This window comes from Caretta caretta, chromosome 6, assembly GCF_965140235.1.
Source record: "Caretta caretta isolate rCarCar2 chromosome 6, rCarCar1.hap1, whole genome shotgun sequence".
NCBI lineage: Eukaryota > Metazoa > Chordata > Testudines > Cheloniidae > Caretta > Caretta caretta.
In genome coordinates, this window is record NC_134211.1 from 59,449,660 (window position 1) to 59,474,407 (window position 24,748).

Sequence of the window (24,748 nt, forward strand, 5' to 3'; positions counted from 1 at the left end):
AGTTACCAACAAGTGGCCTCAGAAGAGGAGGGGGAACTACAGGTGAGTCGCATCATACGCGCATTTAACTTATGCAAATTCAACTATATGTGCTCGGCAAAAAAAAAGAAAAATAACAAGATACCTGTAAATAGTGTGGGCGATTCTGCCCACCATTCCACTCAATGAGCGTATGCCCCAGAGTGAGCGTGAGATGGGAGATGTTAATCTGCTGTTCCCTCAGGCGGTCTCAGTTCCTGCATGCCTCTCATAGTGTGAGTATCTCACCGCACTGAGTGTGATTCTAGTGTTTAAAGATACTTATTTTTCATACAACATGGCCCCTAAACGCAAGCCAACTACTTCATCTGGTGCTTAGCCAAAGAAACAGCGATCTGTTCCAACGCTGGAGGAAAAACTGGCTGTGCTGGACTTATTGAGAGATGGTACGTCGGTCTCCAACATGGCGCGTAAATATTGCCGCAACGAATCTAGCATCCATGCCATCAAGATTTGAGAGAGAGAAATTCGTCAAGCCTTGGCATCAAGTGCTCCAATAACTGCTAAGGTGACAAGCCAGGTGCGTGATAAGACTTTGTTTACTTCAGATTTCTGCCCTGGGTTAGATTTGAACTCTCAGGGGATGTCTATACTACAATTAGTGGAAAATCCAACTCCTGAATAATACAGTTATACTGACTTAACTCCTGGTGTAGACAGCACTATGTTGATGGGAGGACTTCTCCCATCGACACTGCTACTGCATCTCAAGGAGGTGGGGTACTACACGGGTGGGAGAAGCTCTCCTGTTGGCATAGAGCAGTATCTTCACTAAGCAGTGAGGCTGTGCAGCTGTGACGTTGCAGCGCTGTAAGGCTTTGTCTACACTGCAGAGTTTTGTCAGCAAAATGCAGCTTGTGGTGTCAAAACAGTGGAGGTGTACACACTGCAATGCCACTTTAGGCGACAAAACTCTTCTGTTCTGGCCTCAAAATAAAACCACTCTGACAAGAGACATAGGGCTTTTTGCGGTAAAGTTAAAGCGATGAAGCGTCAGTGTAGATGCTGCCGTTCATTATATCGGCAGAACTGACCTCCTGCAGTATGCCACAATGCCCGCTATGACTGGCCTGCTCACTGTTTTGAACTCAGCTGCCCTGCAAGCATGCGCCCCTCTCCTTTCAAAGCTCCAAGGAGTTGTGACAGGTGACCTCAGGCAGCAAAGAGCAAATCATTAATGGGGAATGTTGCTGTCTCCTGAACTATGAACACAGAGGCAGGCAGGCAGGGGTGGGTGTGTGTCTGTGTGAGAGAGACTGCTGTGCTGTGCTGTGCAGAGCAGGGAGGGAGGTGGGTGCGGTGGGTGCTGATGTGGGGCGGTGTCCCCCTCCCTCTGCCTCAGAACTGCTTGCTTCCAGAGGCTGTCTGAATTTAGAGAAAGCATGCCAATACACTCACTCTCCCCCAACACACACTCCGACAGCACACACTCTCTGTCTCTCTCTCACACACAGTCCCTCACACATTCCCCCAACACACACTCTCTCTGTCTCCCCTCACACCCACATTCCCTGTCACACAGTCTCCTCCCGCACTCCACACACACTTCAGTTGAACAGCAGCTGACAATCTAGTGGGATGCCCAGGGAACGACGGGATTGAGAAACCTGCATCATGCAAGGCTGTACCTGCCCCAGGAGGCATTGCAAACCCTTCCCAAAGCACCCTGTGGCCAGCTGCACAATGGGATAGCTACCCACAGTGCACTGCTCTCTGTGTTCATGCAAGAGCTGCTAGTGTGGATGCGCTCCACCAACACAAGGAGCATAGTGTGGACATGCAACAACAGTTTAATTAATTAAAACGGCATAACTGTTGTCAACAAAACTCTGTAGCGTAGACATAGGCTCACGAAGGACTTGTCTATACTTAGGCTAACTGGAAAAGTAAACTTTTTCAAATAATATTGTGATGTTGCACTCCATATGTTTTATAGAAATATGCTAATGAGTGTGAATATAATGTAACTGGAATATGCTTCATGCAAAAGGTCTCTTATAAGGTATCATTACAAAGCTTATAATCTACTGAGTGTGTTCATCCTATTTGTATGTATGTATCATTCTTGTAGCTAAATCTAGAAATATGAAGTATAACTCTGAGGTCCTATTGTAATTATGCAAAGTGTGGGCCATTAATGGAGGCTTCGGATCTTGATTGCTCCCATTAACTAGAACAATTGGTTGTAAATGGCTCTGTTTACTTGCCAGCTTTCCTGTGTTTGGGTGAGTCAGGTGGAAAGAATGGAGGCTTGGGGTCTCCCAGGACATGTGACCATATCACCTGGTACTGGAATCCATCTTAAACCTGTTGCTTTTTCATTTAGAAGAAGGGGTGGGGACCGAGAGAGACAAAAGATTCCCGCCTTGTGCCAAAGCTATAAAAGGGGGTGGAACAGAAGAAAGGGGGCTGCAGTCATGAGAAATCCCCTAGTTACCACGTGAGCTGGAACTAACAAGAACTAAACCACGGAAAAGGATTGGGCCCAGACTAGGAAGGAGCCTAGTTTGTGAAAGAAGTTTATTGGAACATCTCTTAGGGTGAGATTTACCTGTATTCAGTTTCTTAATGTATTATGCTTAGACTTGCATGTTTTGTTTTATTTTGCTTTGTAACTTACTTTGTTCTGTCTGTTATTACTTGAAACCACTTAAATTCTACTTTTTGTACTCAATAAAATCACTTTTGTTTATTAGTAAACCCAAAGTAAGTGATTAATACCTGCAGGAGCAAACAGCTGTGCATATCTCTCTATCAGTGTTATAGAGGGCAGACAATTTATGAGTTTACCCTGTATAAGCTTTATACAGATTAAAATGGATTTATTTGGGGTTTGGATCCCATTGGGAACTGGGTGTCTGGGTGCTGGAGATAGGTGACTTGCTGAGCAGTTTTTGGTTAAAGTCTGCAGCTTTGTGGGTGTGGACCGGACCTAGATCTGTGTTGCAGCAGACTAGCATGTCTAGCTCAACAAGACAGGGTTCTGGAGTCCCAAGCTGGCAGTGGAAAACGGGCTCAGAGGTAATTTCAGTATATCAGATGACAATCCAAAGGGGGTCTCTGTGGCCAAACCTGTCACAAATATTTTAATTATATTTCCCCCAAAAGGGTTGGTGGGGGCCATGCCCTCTGTTGGGGTAACCCTGGTGCATTTGAGACCCTGGTGTGAAGAGCAATATCTGTGTGGGGGGGAACATTGCCAGAATGTTTCAACTTTAAGAAAAGGGTTACCCCCCAACCTCCAGCAGGGGCTGTATCTCTAGAATCCCTTGGTCATGTAGGCACCGCCTCTGTGGGTGCTCCGGGGCTGGAGCATCCACGGGGAAAACAATAGTGGGTGCTCAGCACCCACTGGCGGCCCCGCCAATCAGCTGCACCACCTCCCCCTGCAGCGCCTCCTGACCGCCACAATTAGCTGTTCAGCAATGAGCAGGGGGCACAGGGGAGGAGGGAGCGGGAAGAGGCAGGATGGGGGTGGAGCAGGGGTTGGAAGAGGTGGGGTGACGACAGGGCCTAGGGTGGAGCGGGGGTCAAGCACCCCCTGGCAAATTAGAAAGTCAGCGCCTATGCTTGGTCAAATGGCCTCAGATTTGGGCCACTGACCATACCCTATGTCCCCATGAGGCACACCAAATTTCAGGCAATCTGGTTAACCATTCAGATTTTAGAGCACTTAAAACTGCCAGGCTTTAAACAGAAAGTTGGTTTAACTTTCTCTGTTATAATCATGAGTGGCCAGTGACCTGGCTGTTTGGGGGAGGCTAGCCCCTGGCTCCTCCCCTTGTGCCTGAGGCGCTGTCCCCTGCTCCTTCTGCCTCCCTCCTCCTCCGCAGCCCTCAGCACCCCCACCACTGCCCCTGGCCCCAACGCCAGGCAGCCAGGTGATGCAGCCTCAGTGCTCCCAGCCCTGGTTCCCTGGATGGCCAGGCAACGTCGCCGCAGTGCCCCCAGCCCAGAGCCTGGGAGGCTGGGCAGTGTGATCCGAGTGCCAGGTAGTCAGTGCAGCCCCAGCCGCCTTGAGTCCCTGCGGAAGGCAGACCAGCCAGCCCCAATCCCAGCCAGCCTGGGCCAGGGCAGAGCGCCGGGAACTGCAGGAGGGGGACTGGGGGTGGGGCACGCCAGGCTGTTTGCAGAGGCACAGCCTCCCCCAGCCTACGATACCCGCCGCCCATGGTTATAATCCCAGATTAAAAAAACAAAACAGCAGTTAAGGTTTAGAATTCATAATCAGTAATTTAGAGGTACTGTAATTATTCTGGAAACAAGCCTTACAAACTCAGGAAATCGAGTTAATGTTAAACTTAAAAGAAACCCCAATATGCTAAGGTATAGAAATGTAAAGTTAAGGCACCCTAACAGCATTAAGGTCTTATCTACGCTGCAGAGTTTTGTTGACAAAAGTTATGCCACTGTAATTAAAGTGCTTTAATTAAACCACTTTTGCATGTCCACACAATGCTCCTTGTGTCGGCAAAGGGCATCCAGGGATACTAGCAGCTCTCGTATCAACACAAAAAGCAGTGCACTGTGGGTAGCTATGCCACTGTGCAACTGGCCATAGGGTGCTTTGGGAAGGGTTTGTAATGACTCATGGGGCAGGTACAGCCTCACATGATGCAGGCTTCTCAATCCCATCTTTCCCTAGGCATCCTACTAGATTGTCAGCTGCTTTTCAACTGACATATATGTGTGGGAGAAGAGGGGGAGAGTGTGTGCGTGTTGTAGGGAGTGACAGGAACAGAGTGCGTGTTGGGGAAGTGTGTGAAAGATTGTGGGGGAGGGGAGTGTATATGTGAGAAAGGAAGTGTGTGTGTTGGGGGAGAGTGTGTTGGCATGCTGTCTCTTTAAGTTCAGACAGCAGCCTGAACAACCAATCCTGGGGAAGGGGACACTGCTACTCCATCAGTCCCTGGCTCTGCACAGCACAGCAGTCGCCCCCTCAGCAGCAGCAGCCCAGTCTGCCTGTCTGCCTATGATTCTGTGATTCCCTGAGTTCTCCCAGAACCTCCTCAGCAGCTCTGTGAGCTCTCCAGATTGAGAAATGTCAAAGCTTCCCGGAGCTTTGAAAGGAGAGGGGTGCATGCCTGCAGGGCTGCCAAGTTCAAACCAGTGAGCAGAGTGGCCACAGCAGGCATTGTCGGATACTGGGGGAGGCCAGTTATGTCGACATAATGAATGGTAGCATCTACACTGGCACTTTGTCCACAAACCTTTTGCGCAAAAGCCCTATGTCTCTCGTCAAGGTGGTTTCATTTTGTGGCCAAAACTGAAGTTTTGTCGCCAAAAGTGGCATTGCAGTATATACACCTCCACTGTTTTGCCACCACAAGCTGCCTTTTGCCGACAAAACTCTGGTATGAGTGGGGAGTCCAGTCCCTGTGCACCAAGACATCAGTGCTTGAAAGACTTCTCAGACCACAGTTTCAGTCCTACTGCAGTGCTGCCCAGGGAGCTGAGACAGGAGCTTAGATGGAATCCTTAAATCTCAGAGACTTCATTCCTCTTCACCACAACCCCCCACCCCCTAATCCTTTGCATAGCGCTGGCCTCCATAACACACCCTTTTCTTGCATTCTCTCTCACCTCCTCCCTGCTTCATTTCCTCCACTCCACATCTTCACTCTCCTGTCCCCCCATAGTCCTGCTTATGCTGAGTCTGAGGTAGAACTGCAGCATCTCATGACTGTTGGTGTCAAAAGGTGGCTCACAGGTTGCACAGTACTAGCATAAATGCTCTACCTCTATCTATGGCTATAAGTGGAATGTCCCTCATGCAACCATCACAGTTTCTCCACCTTTCCCTAGCCTGATGCTTCATCAGAAAGGGTCAAAACATTGTAAGACGATAGATATTGCTAGAGTCAGCTCGCTAATACTTTCTTTGAATAATATTTCTCAAAGGATTGATTAGGAACTGGACAGTAATTAAGACAGATAAAGTGAAGAATGGGTTTCTTGAACACAGACCAGATTAGAATATGCATATCTGCAGACTGAATGACTACTCTGCTTGAGGGAGTCATTGATGACTTCCATCAGCCGTGGCTGTCAGATATTCCTACAAGGTTTTACTAATCATGGTTTCACTTTGCTGATTATTGTCCAGACTAAATTCCTTCAGCACCCATGTAACTGAGCCAAACTCAGCCAAAGAAGATGGGAAGGTCACTGTTTTCTACTTCATCTTAGTCTCCTTGAAGCTAGTGAAGCTGTCACATATTTGCTCAAACTTTCTCTCTAAAATAGCAGAACAGCTCCTGTTTGAGTGTGTGATGGGATGGAGGCAATTCAGCTTCATCAGACAGACAGCTATCTAGAACAGTTCAGCTGGATGAGATGTAACAGATACTATTACAGAGAAAAAACGTCTTTTGGTTCCCTTGGCAGCTGGGGCACCTGACTATTCAAACCCCTATGCTACAGATGACAAATCTAACCCGACACAGATGGGGATTTAATATTGTTTCTAAAAATATTTCAAAACATTAATTTGAGGAAGAGAAAAAGATCTTGGCTTTGGAGCTTAACACCATTATTTTAAACTACTTGCTAAAATTACATTCAGAATTCTTTGCAAAAAATGTTTTAACAATAAATATTTCTTGTTCCCCATGAAATTGTTTCCAGAGATCCCCACGCAGAGTCTAGCTCCATATTTCATGGACCTAAAACTACGGTAGGCATTGAAGCTTTATATTAGAGATCAAAGCAACTGCTCGAAAGTCATATTTTTAAGGAAGCGCTCAGGCCTCCCCTCCTTCAGAGTTTTGGCTGTCAGATCTCAAATTGCTCATCAGAGTTTTTTCATTTTAAATTTGAATTTTGTTGAATTTCAGTGTTTGTTATTTTCTCTTTCTGCTACTTCCTGGAGAAACAGAAAAGCAAATGGGAACTCTGATATCTGAGAGAACTCCCTGGTGAGCTTGAAATACCTGATTTAAGATCTTCCAGCCATTCTCACATATTGTCTATCACAGATTTGCTCTGTTTGAATCATCATAGTTTCCCTGTAGGAGGAAATGATATTTGTCTACCAAGCTCTGATATCAGCGACTGTGAGGCTATTCTAGGACAGTTGTGCTCTGCCAGCTGTGTTTGGGATGAGGACATAACTCACATCTTCATGAGGAATTCTCTTCTTTCCTCTTAACTCAGGTAAGAGAGGGACAAATGTCATGCTCCTAGACAGTTCCTGGAGCTGAGTCACCCTCAGTGCCAAAGAGAAAAGACATGACCAGGGAAGAAGCTCTCAACTTCAAAATCAGCACTGAAGAAATCCTGAAGACAGTCATTGGTAGGAGTTGTTCCGGCCTCCCATTGAGAACTTTCTCTGGACCAATAGAGGTACCAGCCCATATAGCCTACCACAATGAGGCAAATTAAGTTTAATGGTGATAGTGTTGTGCGATATAGAAAGCAGATCACTAAGTTGCTTCTAAAATTATAAAATGCTTCCCTTAGGACAGTTTTACAATCTCTGCTATAACATGACACCATCTGAGCATATAAATGCTCAACTAACAGCAAATAGATTTCTGAAGAGCACTGATTTAAAGACAGGCTTCAAGATTTTTTAGAAAATTAAAAGAAAAAACAATCCCCCTGTTAGCAACTGCTGCTGTCAATAAAGTTCTGAAACTCTTGGCTAGCTGTAATTCTCAGATTTCTAGCATCAATAAATATATTTGTCATGTTCCTGAATCAAGACACTGGAAAAAGTTACATACTTGGAAAAAACCACTTTGTGCATTTTGTTAAAGCAGCTGCTTCTTCCTGTCTGGTTCCAGGGAATTACCACTGCACAGTGATGACATCAGTCTCTTCACTTCCCCAATGGGACTGTTACTACAGACAAAATTGACTAATGTGGAATATAACTTTAAAGACTCAATCCTGCAGGTGCTGAGCACTCTCGTCTCCCACAGGCTTCAATGGGACATGAGGGTGCTCAGCACCTCTCAGGATCAAGCTCTAAGAAACTAAAGTTTCTTATTTGCCCATGTCTTCCTCATCACCATGTTTGACAGCCTATGTCACTATTGAATATGCTTAAATAAGAACCAGGCTCTTTAATTCCAGCTTTCAGTCTGGTCTGCTCTCCTGAATTATGGTATGTAATCTCTCTTCCAGCTGTTTTAGAGACCTTTGTTACACCTTCCAACTGTACAGTTTTTCCTACAATCATGCAAGGTGCATATTATAAGCTGTGAATATATACTATGCATCTTGAACAATACTCATGGACTATTTGTCAAGATACCTCATATTTCAGGCTGCAGAAAAATTATTTGGTAGGCTGAGATCACGTAACTAGACTATTGTAATACATGTACACGGGCGGGGGAGAGGGAGGGGCGAAGGAATAAAAGTTCACATGGTATCTTAACCGTGACATTTCCTAATTTTTGAGAGCTTAACTAGAGCCATGAAGTCTTAACATTCTCCTAAAATTGGCTGGTTTTGTTTGTTTGTTTTTGTTTTTATGGAATCCAGTAAAGCTGGTTAATACTTTGCACTGTGAAGTAACTTATATCAGTACAGAGTTATTAGTTTATTATTTGCTTTACAATTGTGCCTAAAGGCCACAGTTAAGATCTGATTGTAACTGATTGTGCTAAGCACTGTAAAAGACACAGTAAAAGGACAGTCACTATGCAAAAGAGCTGACAATCTAAATTAAGACAAAATGCAACAGTGGATGTAACAAACAGGGCTATGTCTACACTAGAGAACTTACAGCGGCACAGCTATCCTGATGCAGTTGCACCGCTGTAAGATCTCTCATGTAGGCATTCTGTGCAGACAGGAGAGAGCTCTCCTGTCGACATAGCTACCACCACTCGTTGGGGTGGATGAACTATGTCTGTGGGAGAGCTGTGAATGTTAGTTCTTATGCCGGCGTAACTTATGTCGCTCAGGGGTGGTGGAATATTCACACCCCTGAGAGACACACATTTTGCTGACATAAGTGGTAGTGTAGACATAGCCTAGGAAGGAGCAAAAGAAAGAGGATGAGTGAAAGAGGAATAAGGGCTGGTCTACACTGAAAACTTAACTTTGGTAGAGCTACATCTATCAGGGGTGTGAAAAATCCATGCCCCTGAAAGACATAGCTCTGCCGACCTAACCCCGCTACTGCCTCTCAGGGAGGTGGATTACCTATGCCAACAGGAGAACCGCTCCCATTAGTGTAGATAGTGTCTACACTGAAGTGCTGCAGCTGTGCTGCTGTAATATTTCATGTACAGATAAACCATGGGGTGTAGACATACCCCAACATGGGTTAATGTAAGCCAATTACGTTCAAAGCAATGTGTGGCTGTAAATTGCAACCATCAGTATAAGTGAGTGGAAAATTCGGAATTGGTAGTGTGTTGTACCCTCTTTGCATTTAATATGCACAGGTGTAAATGATGATACAGGATGCATGGCAGTGGTGATTTGAGACTTTAGTGTGTGCATTTTTCAGATTCCTAGTGACTTTTAGGATTTTACAACCTCCTATACTGTGATCCCCACTCACTTTTGTTTCATAGTCTGAGAATGCTTCCAACATTTCCAGGGAAACAAGAAGACCATGGAGACATGAACCTGTTCTGCTCTATACCCAGTTACCATACTTGAGTTGATACTGTGTAAATGCAAGTGAAACTAGTTTGTGAAGCAGCCATCTGTCATTGCAAACACCAAGACTTCATTATATCAAATTTTATTAAATATATACATGTTATTACTGTTATTAAACAGAACAGGTATCTTTCCAAGATCTGCAAACTTCTCTCTAGCTGTTGAGAGCTGCGGCAGAGCCTGTATTAATGCTAGTTTAAAAGCTGTAAGCTAATGCAGTGTCACTGAAGATGACACAGCACTGCCTTTGAAGGGCAAAACTTCATCAGCTATATCCATTAATTACAACACAATCAAACAAATATTTTCTGACAATAATATATTTATACACTTTTAAAATTTCCCAACTCTGTCCAGCTTGTTGGATGGAAGCAGAATTCTCTTATCTGTAGGATTCTCAAGTGCTGAAGAAGGGAATTCGTACCAGAAATATCGGACGTTAAAAGCCCTGACAAGGTAGAGAAGTGGGCACATGAAGCAAAGAGAAAGATGCGTCCGTCTCCTCTGCCAATATCCAGCCAGGAGGTCTTCATTTTTTGGCTTGCTCAGGGTCCCAAGGCCTGTGCTCAGTGAGGATAATGCTTCCTATCAGTGCTTCCCCTTCCCATTACCTCTCCACTAAACTGGTAGGTCAGCTTCTTCTTGACCTTCTTGACTTCCCCCGTCTTGCCGTAGTTTCTCAGTGCCCGTGCCATCTTCTGGTAGGTCATTTTCTTGCGGTTGCCCTTCTGGATCCCCCAGCGGTGTGCCAGTGCCTCTTTGTGTTTGGAGGAGAACTGAAAAGTGCCTTTTTCCTTGTCTACCCACCAGATGCTGTCCTTCATCTCTCCACTTCGAAGAAGGTCCAGAAGGAACTGATACAGACGGATTTTCTTCTTGCTGCCTGTGTGAGGGTCAGAGAGAGAAGGCAGTAGTGAGACAGCTTCATGGTTTCAAGTGTGTAGCATGGAATGAGGAAACTTGCACAGTTCATATTGTTGTTTTTGCTAACAGGCTATTCACAGAAATTCTTCAATGTACAGCAGTTATAGAGATAGATGATGCAAGGATGTAGTGTGGCCTGGTGCACTGAGCACAGGTATAAGAGCTAGTAACTCCTGAGATCTAGCCCCAGCCCTGACACCGGTTTGTTTTGTGGTTTTGGGCAACTCAAGTGAGTTATCTGGTTTTTTTCAGAGGAGTTGAGCATCTACAGTTCCTATCAACTTCAAGTGAAGTTGTAAGCGCTCAGCACTTCTGAAAATCAGACCCTTAAGCTCACTGCCTCAGTCTTCCCATCTATAAAATGGGGATAATATCTACTTTCCAGAGGTGTTTTGCGGATTAAAACCAGTGCATTACTTTCAACATACAAAGCTCTATATTAATGTTAGGTATTTATTACAACAATAAAAAGTTAGAATAGGTAGGGGCAGGGGCCTAGGGCCCTGATCCAAAGTTCACTAAAGTCAGTGGAAAGACTCCCATTAATTTCAGTGGGGTTAGGATCAGGCCCTGTGAGAGATGTGAAGGGTTGGCGATATGAATCAAGTGTGGGTAACTAGCCAACACACTCTATTTATAGACTGCATATAAGGGATGGGTTCTGAGTGCTTTTTAGAAAGGGATGGGGAGTCAGAGGGGTGGAGGCAGGTCAACTGTTCCAGAAAGCAGAGGCAGCAGATCAACTTCTGGCAGAGGAAAGGACCAAGGGGTGACTGAAATGAGGCCAGAATCAGCAGAGCAGAAAAGAAGGGTATACAAGGAGAGGTAAGATCAGAGAGAGAGAGAGATGGGGATGGAGCCACAAAGGTTTCAGAAGATAAGAAAGTGGGTGAGGAGCCAGAGGAAACTGAAGCTTCTAGAGGTTGGGTGAAGGGGCAAACATAGTTAATTCTTCAGTACCATCCGTCAACATCATACCAACAGTCTGCACTCTTGTGGCTCAATGCAGCCTCTCTGGGTTTACTGACCTGGCTCTCCATGTATAATTCCAGGACGTGGGTCCACACCATCAGTCTCCCCATCTGATACCTCCAAAGGAGGGCTCTGCCTCTCCATATCCTCCTCATCAGAGCTGGGCTGATGTGGAGAGGAGTACTGTACGCACATCCGAGGCAAATAGGAGACCTGTAGAAGAGGGGAAGAATGGCGGGAGGAGGAGAAAGTGACAGAGCAAGGGGCAAAAAATGAAAAGGGTAGGTGTGAGGGGAGATTAACAGAAAGGGAGGGAGAGAGTGACAGGTGCATGAGATTATTTAAGATCATAAGTAGAGATTTAATTGTTGTCACTTAAATATTGTATGGTTTAAACCTATTCAGAGGACCAATCGAGTTGAACAAAAACTGTCCTTAGCAGTCGTGGCCCATTTAAGAGAGGGAGGATGAAGCAGTGGAAGACAGAAGTGAGTTCTAGTTTAGGCCCTGCACAATCATGGCACCTCTTTGTGCCTTGGTTTCTTCACCTGTACAAGAGAGATAATTCTCTCTAATCAGGTCTACATGCCCATCACTGTGGTATCTTCCTGCCTGCTATGGGTGTGGTGGTGGATGTATTGCTTGTAAAGGAAATTCTTAGAGGGATGTGGCAATAGTCATGCAAAGTATCTATTTTTCTGACAGGATGAGACTCCACCACTTTTCTAATGTGGAGACAGTATATCCATTTAACAGGTGTCTTTGGGTGATAGATTATTCCTGTGGGTGGGAGTTGCTGGGATGAGCTTTCTCCAGATAGAGCTTCTGGGAAGGATTCACAACAATCACCTTTAAATGGGCGGGGGGGAAGGGGGGAACATGATGCTTGTGATATGGGTAAATACAGAAGCAGCACATTTCTTGGTGACTTCCTGGTCCTTGTTAACTTTCCCCAGTCCAGGGCCACCCTCTTTCGGATCTTTTTCTTAGTAAGACTTTCTAGGGCAGCCCATTTAAATTTGGCAAGTCTAAATACTTGTAGCCACAAAGTAGCCATTTTAAAACTGGCTGCTGTTTACTGTATCTTCCTCTTGTCTATCTGGTATATATCCGTTACTCTTTTACCTTTCTTGTTGCTGAAGAGATTGGGCACTGTGAGAAGGTTCTAACATAGCAGGAGCATATCCCTCCTGGCCTGGAGGCAGCTCTCTCTGTTCCTCACCTGCTTTGAGGAGGGAGAATGGTCAGCACTAAGGTGAGGGATGTACCATACTGGGTCAGATTTTGCACCACTTAGGTGATGTTAAATGACTGGAATCAGACCCTAACTGGCCATCTGAGAATTCCCCAATGTAGACCTCTCACCTGGTGTAGAAAGAAGAAAAGGAGTACTTGTGGCACCTTAGAGACTAACCAATTTATTTGAGCATAAGCTTTCGTGAGCTACAGCTCACTTCATCGGATGCATCAGCAAGGTGCCACAAGTACTCCTTTTCTTTTTGCGAATACAGACTAACACGGCTGCTACTCTGACACCTGGTGTAGCTAGTTCCTATGCTAAATGCCTGGTGTTGGGGGTATGTCAATGACAGGGTGGAGTGTACTTCTGCTCTGCCAATACTTAACCGACATGTGATCCCTTGGCATGAGCTAGTGCAGCCCTTTACATCAGGGTTGGAGCAGATGGATCTTGGGAATGCGAGAGCTGCTCTTTGATTGCTATCCCCACCCCTTGTGCCAAACAGATCTCTGTGCAGGAGAAAATATGGGCACTGTCTCCTCACGTTTTTGTAATAGTGAGACCATAAGGTATATTACATCCTCCTGTGAATCACATGGAAGTCAGGCAGGCAAGGTACACAGACCATGCAAGAGGTTAACAATAAGGAAATCTCTCCTCTGCCACCAATGGAGGGACATTGCCGTGTGGGTCCAAATAGTGCAGGAGGTAGGGGAGTAAGCAGGTCACTTCTTCCACTCCCCACAAAACACCACATGCAATACAATGCTGGTGAAATGTGTTAAACTGATAACCCAGAAGACTGAGGGTCTCTTGAACCACCCTCCCTTCCCTCCAGCACGGTGTGGGAGAAAGGGGTTCTGCGTATGACTCCCTCAGCGCAGGGTTAGGTGATGTGGTGGGGAGTGCATGGTCTGTTCATGACTCACAGTGCCCAGTCTGGGGTCAGACACTGAATGACTGGAACTTTTCTGATGAGTCTCAAACCATCCTGAAATGTCCCAATAAGGAGTGTGCAAGTGGATTGGTTGAAGGGTGCAGTGGCTGGCGGTTAGTGAGTTGGCAGATTGGCTGGAGGCGAGCATGGCAGGAAGGGCCATGATTGGGTAAGAGTGTGTGTAAGTTTCCTGTCAGATGCCCCAGAGTGAAACTCCAAACCTCACCACAGAGTCACCTTTAGTGTTTTACAGTTGAACAAACTGCAGCCTCAGGGATGAGAAGGAAGGGAGAGGTGGGGGTGGGGGTGGGAGATGAGCAGATAGGAGAGAAATGGGGAATGGTACCTCTGGAGGGAGAAGGGGAAGGTGGTTGGTGAGTGTGGTACCAAAAGGGGGAAAGAGGACAAAGCTAAACAATGCCCCTGGAGGTGGGGGGGAAAGAGTATGGGATGGTACTGTGGGAGAGGAAGGATGAATGATGCCTCAAGAAAGGGGAAGGGATAAGATGCGGATAGTGCCTCAGGAGGCAGAATGAGTTTCTCCCATACTGTATATACTTTCCATATCTGCTATACTTTTGGTAACACATATTGCACTGGTGTGTGAAATTCAGTATATGTGATATGTACGATATCCTGAAAATATTACACAATGAGTCACTGTTCCTGTTGGGGGTGCTTGCAGAGGCAGATGATTAATGCAATCATGGAGAGAGGAGGTCTTAGAAACTGCTGGCTACTTCCACACTCTGCTGCTACCTAATTATTGATGCTCTTTATTTGTTTTTCCTCCGTCCACTCTTCTTCTTTCCTTCTTCTTCCACGTAGCCTTTCCTTTTCCTTACAGTGTTGTCTGCTGAGAGCTGTTATCAGCAAGCTAAGAAAACTTTCTCAAGAAGACCTGTCCAAGAACAATCTGGAGCTCAGATTTGGTCTCACAAAATAATGGGACTGTTCCAATTTTTTTTGGTAGCTAAATTCTTGTATGTCCCTCCCGCAATAACAAACTACTGCTTTGATCTCACATGACTGTAGTGAGTGTAGTGACTAGCACATTCAGCATGAGGATGAAAGTTGGCCTCCTGCTTCTGTTTCCTTGAAAATGCCTTGTAACAGTAGTTGTATGATGACCGCCATGTGTGCCAACACTTAGGGGGATTAAACCACAGCTCTCAGCACTAAATTCATGAGCTGCTATAGCTTGAGCTAAAGCTCCCTAACTGGGGGCTGTAACACTCATAGCCTCTGCCCAAAGGGAGCGCTGTAAACCACATTCACCAGTAGGTTACAGCTGCACTCCAGATTACTCTTTGAGGAGAACATAGAATTGTAATGTTGGAAGGGACCTTGAGAAGTTGTCAAGTCCATCCCCTTGTGCTGAAGCAGGACCAAGTAAACCTAGACCATCCCTGAAAGGTGTTTGTCCAACTAGTTCTTACAAACCTCTAGTGATGGGGATTCCACAACCTCCCTTGGGAAGTCTATTTCAGAACTTAACTACCCTTGTACTTGAAAGTTTTTTCCGAATATGTAACCTAAATCTCCCTTGCTGCAGATTAAGCCCATTACTTCTTGTTCTACCATCAGTGAACATGTTGATCACCATCCTCTTTATAACAGTCCTTAACATATCTGAAGACAGGTCCCCACTCAGTCTGTTTTTCTCAAGACTAAATATGCCCAGTGTTTGTTTTTTTAACCTCCCCCCATAAGTCAGGTTTTCTAAACCTTTTATCATTTTTGTTGGTCACCTCTGGACTCTCTCCAATTTGTCCATATCTTTCCTAAAGTGTGGCTCCCAGAAGTAGACACAGTTCTCCAGCTGAGACTTTACCAGTGCTGAGTAGAAAAGGACAGTTACCTCCCCTGTCTTATATATGGCACTCCTATTATTACACCCCAGAATTATATTAGCCTTTCTCACAACTGCATCACCTTCAATTTGTGATCCACTGTAATCACCAGACTCTTTTCAGCAGTACTACCACCTCGCCAATTATTGCCCATCTTGTGCATTTGATTTTTTTTCCTTCCTAAGTGTAGTACTTTGCATTTGTCTTTACTGAATTTCACCTTATTGATTTCATACCAATTCTCTAATTTATCAAGGTCATTTTGAAACTTAATCCTTGCCTCCAAAGTGTTTGCAACCCCTCCCAGCTTGATGTCTCCAGTATCCAAGTCATTAATGAAAATATTGAATATTGCCCTGGTCCTAAGACTGACCCCTGCAGGACCCCACTAGATATGTCCTCCCAGTGTGACAGCGAACCATTAGTAACTACTCTTTGAGTTCAGTTTTTCAACCAGTTGTGCATCAACTTTATAATAATTTCACCTAGACCACATTCCCGTAGTTTGCTTATGTGAATGTCATGTGGGACTGTGTCAAAAGCCTTGCTAAAATTAAGATACATCACATCTACTGCTTCCTTCCTATCCACTAGGCCAGGAACCCTGTCAAAGAAGATAATTAGGTTGATTTGGCATGATCCATTCTTAACATCCATGCTGGCTATTCCTTATAACCCTATTATCCTCTAAATCAGGGGTTCTCAAACTTCATTGCACTGCGACCCCCTTCTGAGATCAAAAATTACTACATGACCCCAGGAGGGGGGACTGAATCCTGAACTTGCCTGAGCCCTGCTGCCCTAGGGAGTAAAGCCAAAGCTCATGGGCTTCAGCCCCAGGCAGGGGGCTTGTAACCTGAGCCTCACCCCCTACGACTGAAGCCCCACTGGCTTCGACTTTGGCCCCGGGTGATGGGGCTCGGACTTTGGCTTTGGCCCTGGGCCCCAGCAAATCTAAGCCAGCGCTGGCTACCACATTAATATGGGGTCCCGACCCACTTTGGGGTCCCAACCCACACAGTTTGATAACCACTGCTCTAAGTGCTTACGTATTGATTGTTTGTTAATTTTTTCAAATATCTTTCTGGGTATCGAAGTTAGGCTAACTGGTCTATAATTCCCTGGGTTTTCTTTGTTTCCCTTTTTAAAGATAGGTATTGTGTTTGCCCTTCTCCTGTCTTCTTGGACCTCGTGCATCCTCTATGAGTTCTCAAAGATAATTGCAAAGGGTTCTGAAATTGCTTCAGATAGTTCCCTAAGTACCCTAGGATGATTTTCATCAGGCCCTGTCATCTTTAATAGATCTAACTTGTCTATTCTGTAACCCATTCTTTCCCTGTTTTGGCTTGCATGGATGAATTAGCCCTATCTCCTCTGTCCCAAAATGCCAGACAAGGCGGATGGGTGAGTGGAACAAGGCAAAATCTCCTTTTCTGCTGCCCTTCTGTGATGTTTATAACGAAACCAAGGTGGGGTCAATGCTCATTCTCAGCCTTAGGATGGACATAATGGTCAGTCACTGAATTTCAGCAGCTCGTCTAAATGCTGGAACCGGAAGAGCTTGAAGCTCCCCGCAGAGTGGTGTCCCAGGCATTTTTCCCTCTGTCTTTTTGTCAGTACCTGATTCTGTTTGTTTTCATCTGCACCCTATAGTCTATACATTTCACATACTGTTGTTGTGTTTGCTGTGTGGTAGATTCTGAGGCTTTGCAGTGGATGAGTTTCCTGTTGGAAGAAAAATTAGCCACATAGACACAGGGTATTTTCTCCTAGGCTGTTTAATTAAAACAGTATACATACATGAGTCCTATTTACTCTGAACATTAATGGCTAAAATAGCTAAAGGGCTTCCATGAATTACGTAATGTATTAGGGAGTGGGTGGGTCCTTAATTTTGCATGTTTGTTAAAGTGTTACAAGGGATGGGTGGGTGTTGAAAATCACCAAAACATGTGTTTCATAATTTATGGTCAGCCCTAAACTGCAATTCCATTTGCAAAACCTTAGCTAAGACACCATTGTGTCCAGAATCTATAGAACTGCCTTGGAGCCAGAGCTTCCAGGATCTGTGGCTTTCAGAACAACCTGACAGGTAGACTGCATTCGAGTCAGGGACCTTAGGGTTTGCAGCTCCAGGGCAACCTGCCAAGTAGACTGCCCCAGAGCTGGGGCTCCATTCTTATTTGTGGAGAATTTTGGAATATTTTATTTTTGTTGATGTTCCAAATTGGAATGAAACCAAATATCAAAATCCTCTGTGAAACAGAATCACCCTTTCTCTACACAGCTCTAAAAAAAATCACACTTCCTTTAGCAGTGAAGAGACACCCTGTGAGCCGTCATCCAGACAAATGTGCTTAACCCACACTTTTCCTTAGTGACTGTCTTTGTGTGGTTGCTGTAGCCAGCCCTTCTGTGGAACTCTAGGCCAGGCGTTCTGTTTAACCCTTTCCTTGGCGAGTTTTATGTCAAGATCCATAACTTGTACCCTGCATTTCACTAACACCTTTGGCAAAACACTGCTCAGTCTCTGATGCCTCTTGTTCCATGCTCTTTATTGTCATCCTATATTCTGTGCAAAAAGTGACAACCATACCTGGTGGTTGAGGCCAATGTGTGTGGTTGGGATCCCCGAGTCTAGGACATGCATCTGCTCAAACTCCATGTGCCGATAGAGCTGTTGCAGCTGGGGAGGCTGTACGCTCTGGAGTTCTGTAAACTGGTTGTCCCCGAAGCTCTCAAACTCACTGTGCATGTGGTGTGGGTGATACTCCCAGTAATGGTCTAAAGGAAATAAGAACAATTCTCTGTTAATATAGAGGTAAGTAACATGCAGCATTCATCAAACCTTTCACTTCCTATTCCTCCCCTTGGCGTGTAGTGATCAGACTCCTAAATAACACTCTACATGAATTATCTTGCCTGTTAACAAGGCCTCCTCATCTCCAAGATAGCCTTGATGGGGGCCAATCATCCTATGGCAACTTTCAGTAGTATGATACCATCAGACAGGAACCTAATAGGTTTCAAAGGGAATATATTATATGTTGCAGAAATGGTAAATGCTGACCCTTTGCTCTCTGGACAAAAGGTAAAGGTGCTTCTTTTAGGGCCAAGTACATTTTTTTTTAATTTCACCTGTGGGCTAGTATGCTCCGATAATTTTTCTTGTCTCTCAATGTCATCACAGTCTTCCTCATTGTGGGGTGAGAAGGAGAGAGAAAAAATTTACAGATTGCTCCCCACAAATAATCTTTTCCATTTTCCACTTGGCCTCATCACATCTCTATGTGGCAGAAAGAACATGGTATACTGCTAGATTCTGCATGGAACCATGCCTCAGTATGCCACACACACAAAGGCATATACAGAATCTTACAAGATGAGATGGGGGAAGAGGAGCTATTGGTAAGTCCTGTTTACTTTGTTGTACAGTGGGCCTAAATTCTGACGCAAGCCCTCCTCATTTCTGTAGCATGGCAGTACTAAATTCTGTGGCACATTAGAAATTTCTGTGACAGATTCAGATACATTCAAAAAGGGTTTTTTTTAAATTAAAAAGATTAAGAAAACCAGTACACTATTTCTTGCATTATTTATCTTGTCCTTAAAGTCAACACAGATCTCAGTTTTGGATTATTGTTCAGTTTATGCTGCCCCAAATTTTCAGTGTGCAGAATTTTGTATTGGTGATGCATAATTTAGAATCTGCCAAGGGACAGCTGGAGACTTCGCAAGCTCCATTTCACTCACAGCACAAATTTGCGTATACTCAGATTTTAAAATCTAGCACTAACTGTCTGAATTGATGGGGTTTCCACCATGTCCCTTGACAGTATTCCACCATCTAATACGTCTAATTGTCAAAAAGCCCTTCCTGATATTCACCCTGAATTTTCCCTTTTTTATCTATACCCCGTTACTCCTTGTTCTAGCCCCTTGTACCATTTTAATCATTTGTCTCACCCATCACATATTTGCAGACTGCTATCATGTGCTCTTCCAAAATACTTCTAATTGTCACTTAGCTTAGCTCTCTCTGGTAGCTCGGGTCAATCCCATGGAGAGCTTTCAAAATCAGACCACTAACTTTGAATTGGATTCTGCATTCACTGGGGAGCCGGTGCAGAGATGAGAACCCCAGGATGATGTGTTCACAGCAACATGTGCTGCTATATGGCAGAGGAGAAGTAGGGTTTTTTGGGGGGTATGACTACATTGCAATCACAGTGCAATTGCAGCTCAAGTAGATGTACCTGAGCTAGCTTGGGTATGGAGGCAGTGAAGCCTCAGCAGCACATGCTTCAGCACAAGCTGTACAAGCCCACTTGGAACCCTGGGTAATTACTCAAGGGACAAGCATGCTCCAGGACCCAAGCTAGCTAGATTAAAGCTAGCTCAGGTATGTCTACTTCAGCTGCAATCACACCCTGTGATTGCAGTGGAAACATACCCTTTGGCTCCTTTGTAACAGTGGCAAAGGTCTGTAGAAATTACTTGTCTGGGTCTGTTTGTATCAAATGATTTTTGGCCACCCATACTTGTTTTCTTCCTTTCTACTTTTTCTATAACAGGTCATCCATGTCAATATGTGTGGAAGGGGATATTTGGGAGTCTAGTCAATGTAGTCAAGGAGTAGTTGTATTGCCTCACTAATTCTACTCCTTGTGCTCTTTGTTTTTCTATTAGCACGGTCTGGAATTTGGCAATTTTCAGAGGGGAAACATGAGGGTGGTTGTTTCTTGCCTTGCTTTGTGAGAGTGTTTTATTTATTCCTGGAAGAGGAAGTGGTCTGAGTAGGATATAGGATGGTTCTTGCCACTTTTTTAATGTTCAAATCTAATATCAGAATCCAGTCCAGGGTATGACGGGCTGTGTGAGAGTGTGAGTCCATAGGTTACCTAAGGTGGAATGTTCCAATAGGAGGATTTGGGATATCATATAAGAGGCTTATTCGTCTAGCTAGCAGATTGAGCCTTTTGTTTTCACATGCAGCCTTAGCTACAATGATCCATTCACCAGTTTCACCAGTCTAGACTGTGACAACACATTCTATTTAGGATTGATCCTGGATGTTCCTACTGATCCAGCAGGCAGCAGCCCACCTTTTGGGTGACAAACTGATGAGAGCATAGTATAACAGTGCTCTGTGCTGGCTTCTCAGCCTGGTCTGGATCTGCTGGAGGGGCCTAGTGTTAATCTTTAAAAACCCCTCAATAGGCTTCGGCTGGCTTTTTTCAAAGACCACCTCTCTGCAACCCAATATAGCAACTAAGATTAGAGAGGATGCTGTAACTGACCGCAGGATGAAACTCTGGGTGTCCTCAGTATCATGTCCTCATCTGTGGAAGTTCCCACCATCAGTAACCATGGCTACCAAAGAGGTAACGAGTTATGCTTAATACATAAGCATCCTTTGTAATCTTCATTCCTAAGTAGGAACACTGTGCATGCTTCCCAGCAGGCTTCCTTGAATCCTTCCATAGCTATTTTTTATAGCAATTGTTTCTTCAGTATTTCAGGATGTCTCTTCATTTGTTGGAACTTGAGTCAAAGCCTCTGCTACCTCTAGAACTTCTTTGTTAACGCTCTTCTTGACAGCTAGATTAATTTTTAGAATGCTATTAATTCCGACCCCTGCTAATCACTGTCACCTGGCCTATTCAACAGTGAATTCCATTTTTATTTGAATTGTGTAACAAGTAGTGCCATCATCTCCATCAGGGCATCAAAGTCCATGACTGGAGTTGGGTATTACAGCTTGAAGAGAAAAGAGCCTTTAGGAAGCAAGCAGCTCTCAACCAAGATACATACATTTGCAATAACTGCCAAAGATCATGCAAATCTTGGATTGGACTATTCAGTCACATGAAACATTGCAAACCATGTACATCATAGGCTGCAATTCCCACTGTCTCCTCAGAGACGAAAGGATGCCAACAACATAACACATGTTACTGAAGTACTATAAGAAAGTAGCTGCAATTCAGACATCATGATGATGATGATAATTATGCATCATCTCGGGAGTTACCAAACTGATAGGTAACAAACCCACACCATGTCATAAGTTACTGTAACACAATACTGTACCCACATATGCATAATACTGCTCCCATATATGCAACAACCCTTGTGAAGGGAGGACAGTTCCTATTTCTCTTTCGTGAATTATTTATCAATCAATTCTGCTCTTCAGAAAAACTTTCTTAATCCAATATATTTTCGTGATATTGAAAGATAAATCCCCATGTCTGTCTCCAAGTATCCCTACCATCAGAGCATTCAAGTGTGGATAGGTATGATGCAGCACATCAGGTGTCAGCACTGTGCAGCAGAAGATGGGGAATTATAAATATCCATTTCTGCAGACATTACTATTATCAGTTTAAGTTGGACCTTTTTTTTCTTATAAGTTCTTTGTCAGTTTGAAGTTGGTAATGAGGTGTAGTTGTTCCCTACTATTCAGAAAGATGCAAAGGTGGAGGGAGGGGAGAAGAAAGGAGAGAAACACTCCGGAAATGAAAGTGTGTACTTTGTGGCTCAAGGAGAGTGTCAGTAAAAGCCAAGCTGTATTTGCGCTCTGGAGTCATTCTGAAAAATCTCATGTGAAGTGAAAGAGGATGTGAGAAAATTCTCTTTTGTAGAGACATGGAGACCATGTTTGTTTTGGTCTTGTATGTAGTGAAAGGTTAAAGGAAGGACAGTAATGAGCCCTGAACTCATTGTCTTTATACACATAGAGGATGTTGGCCTACTGGGATGCAATAATTGATCTAAAGTAGGGCTGTCAATTAATCACAGTTAGCTCACGCGATTAACTCAAAAAAATTAATCGCGATTAATCGCACTTATAACAATAGAATACCAGTTGAAATTTATTAAATATTTTTGGATGTTTTGCTACATTTTTGATATTGATTTAAATTACAACACGGAATACAAAGTGCACAGTGCTCACTTTATATTATTATTTTTATTACAAATATATGCACTGTAAAAATGATAAACAAAAGTAATATTATTTTTCAATTCACCTCATACAAGTATTGTAATGCAATCTTTTTATCGTGAAAATGTAACTTACAAATGCAGATTTTTTTTGGTTACATAACTGCACTCAAAAACAAAATATTGTAAAACTTGAGAGCCTATAAGTCCACTCAGTCCTACTTCTTATTCTGCCAATTGCTATGACAAACAAGTTTGTTTACATTGACGGGAGATACTGATGCCTGCTTCTTATTTACATTGTCACCTGAAAGTGAAAACAGGCGTTCGCAGGGCACTTTTGTAGCCGGCGTTGCAAGGTATTTACATGCCAGATATGCTAAACATTCATATGCCCCTTCATGCTTCGGCCACCATTCCAGAGGACATGCTTCCATGCTGATGATGCTCATTAAAAAAATAATGCTTCAATTAAATTTGTGACTACTCCTTGGAGGGAGAACTGTATGTCTCCTGCTCTGTTTTAACTGCATTCTGCATATATTTCATGTTACAGCAGTCTCGGATGATGACCCAGCATATGTTCTTTTTAAGAATTCTTTCACAACAGATTTGACAAAACGCAAAGAAAATACCAATGTGAGATTTCTAATAATAGCTACCCAAGGTTTAAGAATCTGAAGTGCCGTCCAAAATCTGAGAGGGACGAGGTGTGGAGCATGCTTTTAGAAGTCTTAAAAGAGCAACACTCTGATGAGGAAATTACAGAACCCGAACCACCAAAAAAGAAAATAAACCTCCTGCTGGTGACATCTGACTCAGATGATGAAAATGAACATGCGTCAGTCTGCACTGCTTTGGATCCTTATGAAGCAGAACCCATTATCAGCATGGACACGTCCTCTGGAATGGTGGTTGAAGCATGAGGGACATATGAATCTTTAGCGCATCTGGAACGTAAATACCTTGCAATGCCAGCTACACAGTGCCATGCGAACACCTTTTCTCACTTTCAGGTGACATTGGAAACAAGAAGCAGGTAGTATTATTTCCTGCAAATTGTGATCAACCTTGTTTGTCTGAGTGATTGGCTGACCAAGAAGTAGGGCTGAGTGGACGTGTAGGCTCTAAAGTTTTACATTGTTTTATTTTTGAATGCCGTTTTTTTTGTACATAATTCTACATTTGTAAGTTCAACTTTCATCATAAAGCGAGTGCAGTGCAGTACTTGTATGAGGTGAATTGAAAAATACATTTTTTTCCGTGCAAATATTTGTAATACAAATAAATATAAAGTGAGCACTGTACACTTTGTATTCTGTGTTGTAATTCAAATTAATATATTTGAAAATGTAATAAATATCCAAAAAATATTTTAAATAAATGGTATTCTATTCTTGTTTAACAGCGCAATTAATCGCGATTATTTTTTTTAATCGCTTGACAGCCCTAATCTAAAGGCTTTGATATCCAAAGCAGATATGATGGCTTTAGTCCAGGATTAGAAAACATAGCTGAACCTCTCTAGCATCCTTCATCCCAGAGGAGTTGATGTTCTCTTGCCTTTGCTGGGTGAATACTAGCTAGACAACTAGGAGGATGGAAAGTGGGCTATAGAAAAGTATCTGTTAATGAAGAGGGGTCACTGTGTTTTACCCCTATCAAAAAACAAATGAACAAAAAAGTAAAAATAAAGAAATGAGGGAAAATACTGGAGACTCTGCAAAATATACTTCTGATTCTCTGCAGAATCATTCCCTTCTCAGAGAAATGCCATGTTGCCCAAGTAATGCTGCCTGTCTATAATTATATATAATCTCATTACTTCTCACTTTACTAATTAACAAATCTGATCATTTCAGTAATGCCAAGCATTCAAAAATCATAAGTCAGCCCTCCCAAATCATGAGATTTTATTTTTATATATTCCCTCATTTCCTTTACTTTTATTTTTTTGCTTATTTGTTTTTTGATAGGGGTAAAACACAGTGACCCCTCTTCATTAACAGATGTGTTATGTTATATATATATATATTAGGGCTGTCAAATGATTAAAAAAATTAATCATGATTAATCACACTGTTAAACAATAATAGAATACCATTTATTTAAATATTTTTGGATGTTTTCTACATTTTCAAATATATTGATTTCAATTACAACACAGAATACAAAGTGCACAGTGCTCACTTTATATTTATTTTT

The 24,748-nt window shown here is 43.5% G+C and overlaps 1 protein-coding gene and 1 long non-coding RNA gene across 2 annotated transcripts in view; one reads left to right on the plus strand and one right to left on the minus strand.

Moving 5' to 3' along the window:
* The first annotated feature begins 324 nt into the window (after nucleotides 1-324).
* LOC142072344 (uncharacterized) overlaps nucleotides 325-24,748 on the plus strand; it is an 89,115-nt gene continuing 64,691 nt past the window's right edge. The window contains exon 1 of the long non-coding RNA XR_012668736.1: nucleotides 325-559. This is a non-coding gene — a long non-coding RNA (uncharacterized LOC142072344). The remainder of the gene's footprint in view (nucleotides 560-24,748) is intronic.
* Nucleotides 9,733-24,748, minus strand: part of SPI1 (Spi-1 proto-oncogene) — a 28,639-nt gene continuing 13,623 nt past the window's right edge. Inside the window, exons 3-5 of the mRNA XM_048855269.2 lie at nucleotides 18,189-18,376; nucleotides 11,619-11,775; nucleotides 9,733-10,549 (exon numbers count right to left, since the gene is read on the minus strand). Of these exons, the coding sequence (XP_048711226.1) occupies nucleotides 10,233-10,549; nucleotides 11,619-11,775; nucleotides 18,189-18,376 (662 nt within the window). The 3' untranslated portion in view covers nucleotides 9,733-10,232. The remainder of the gene's footprint in view (nucleotides 10,550-11,618; nucleotides 11,776-18,188; nucleotides 18,377-24,748) is intronic.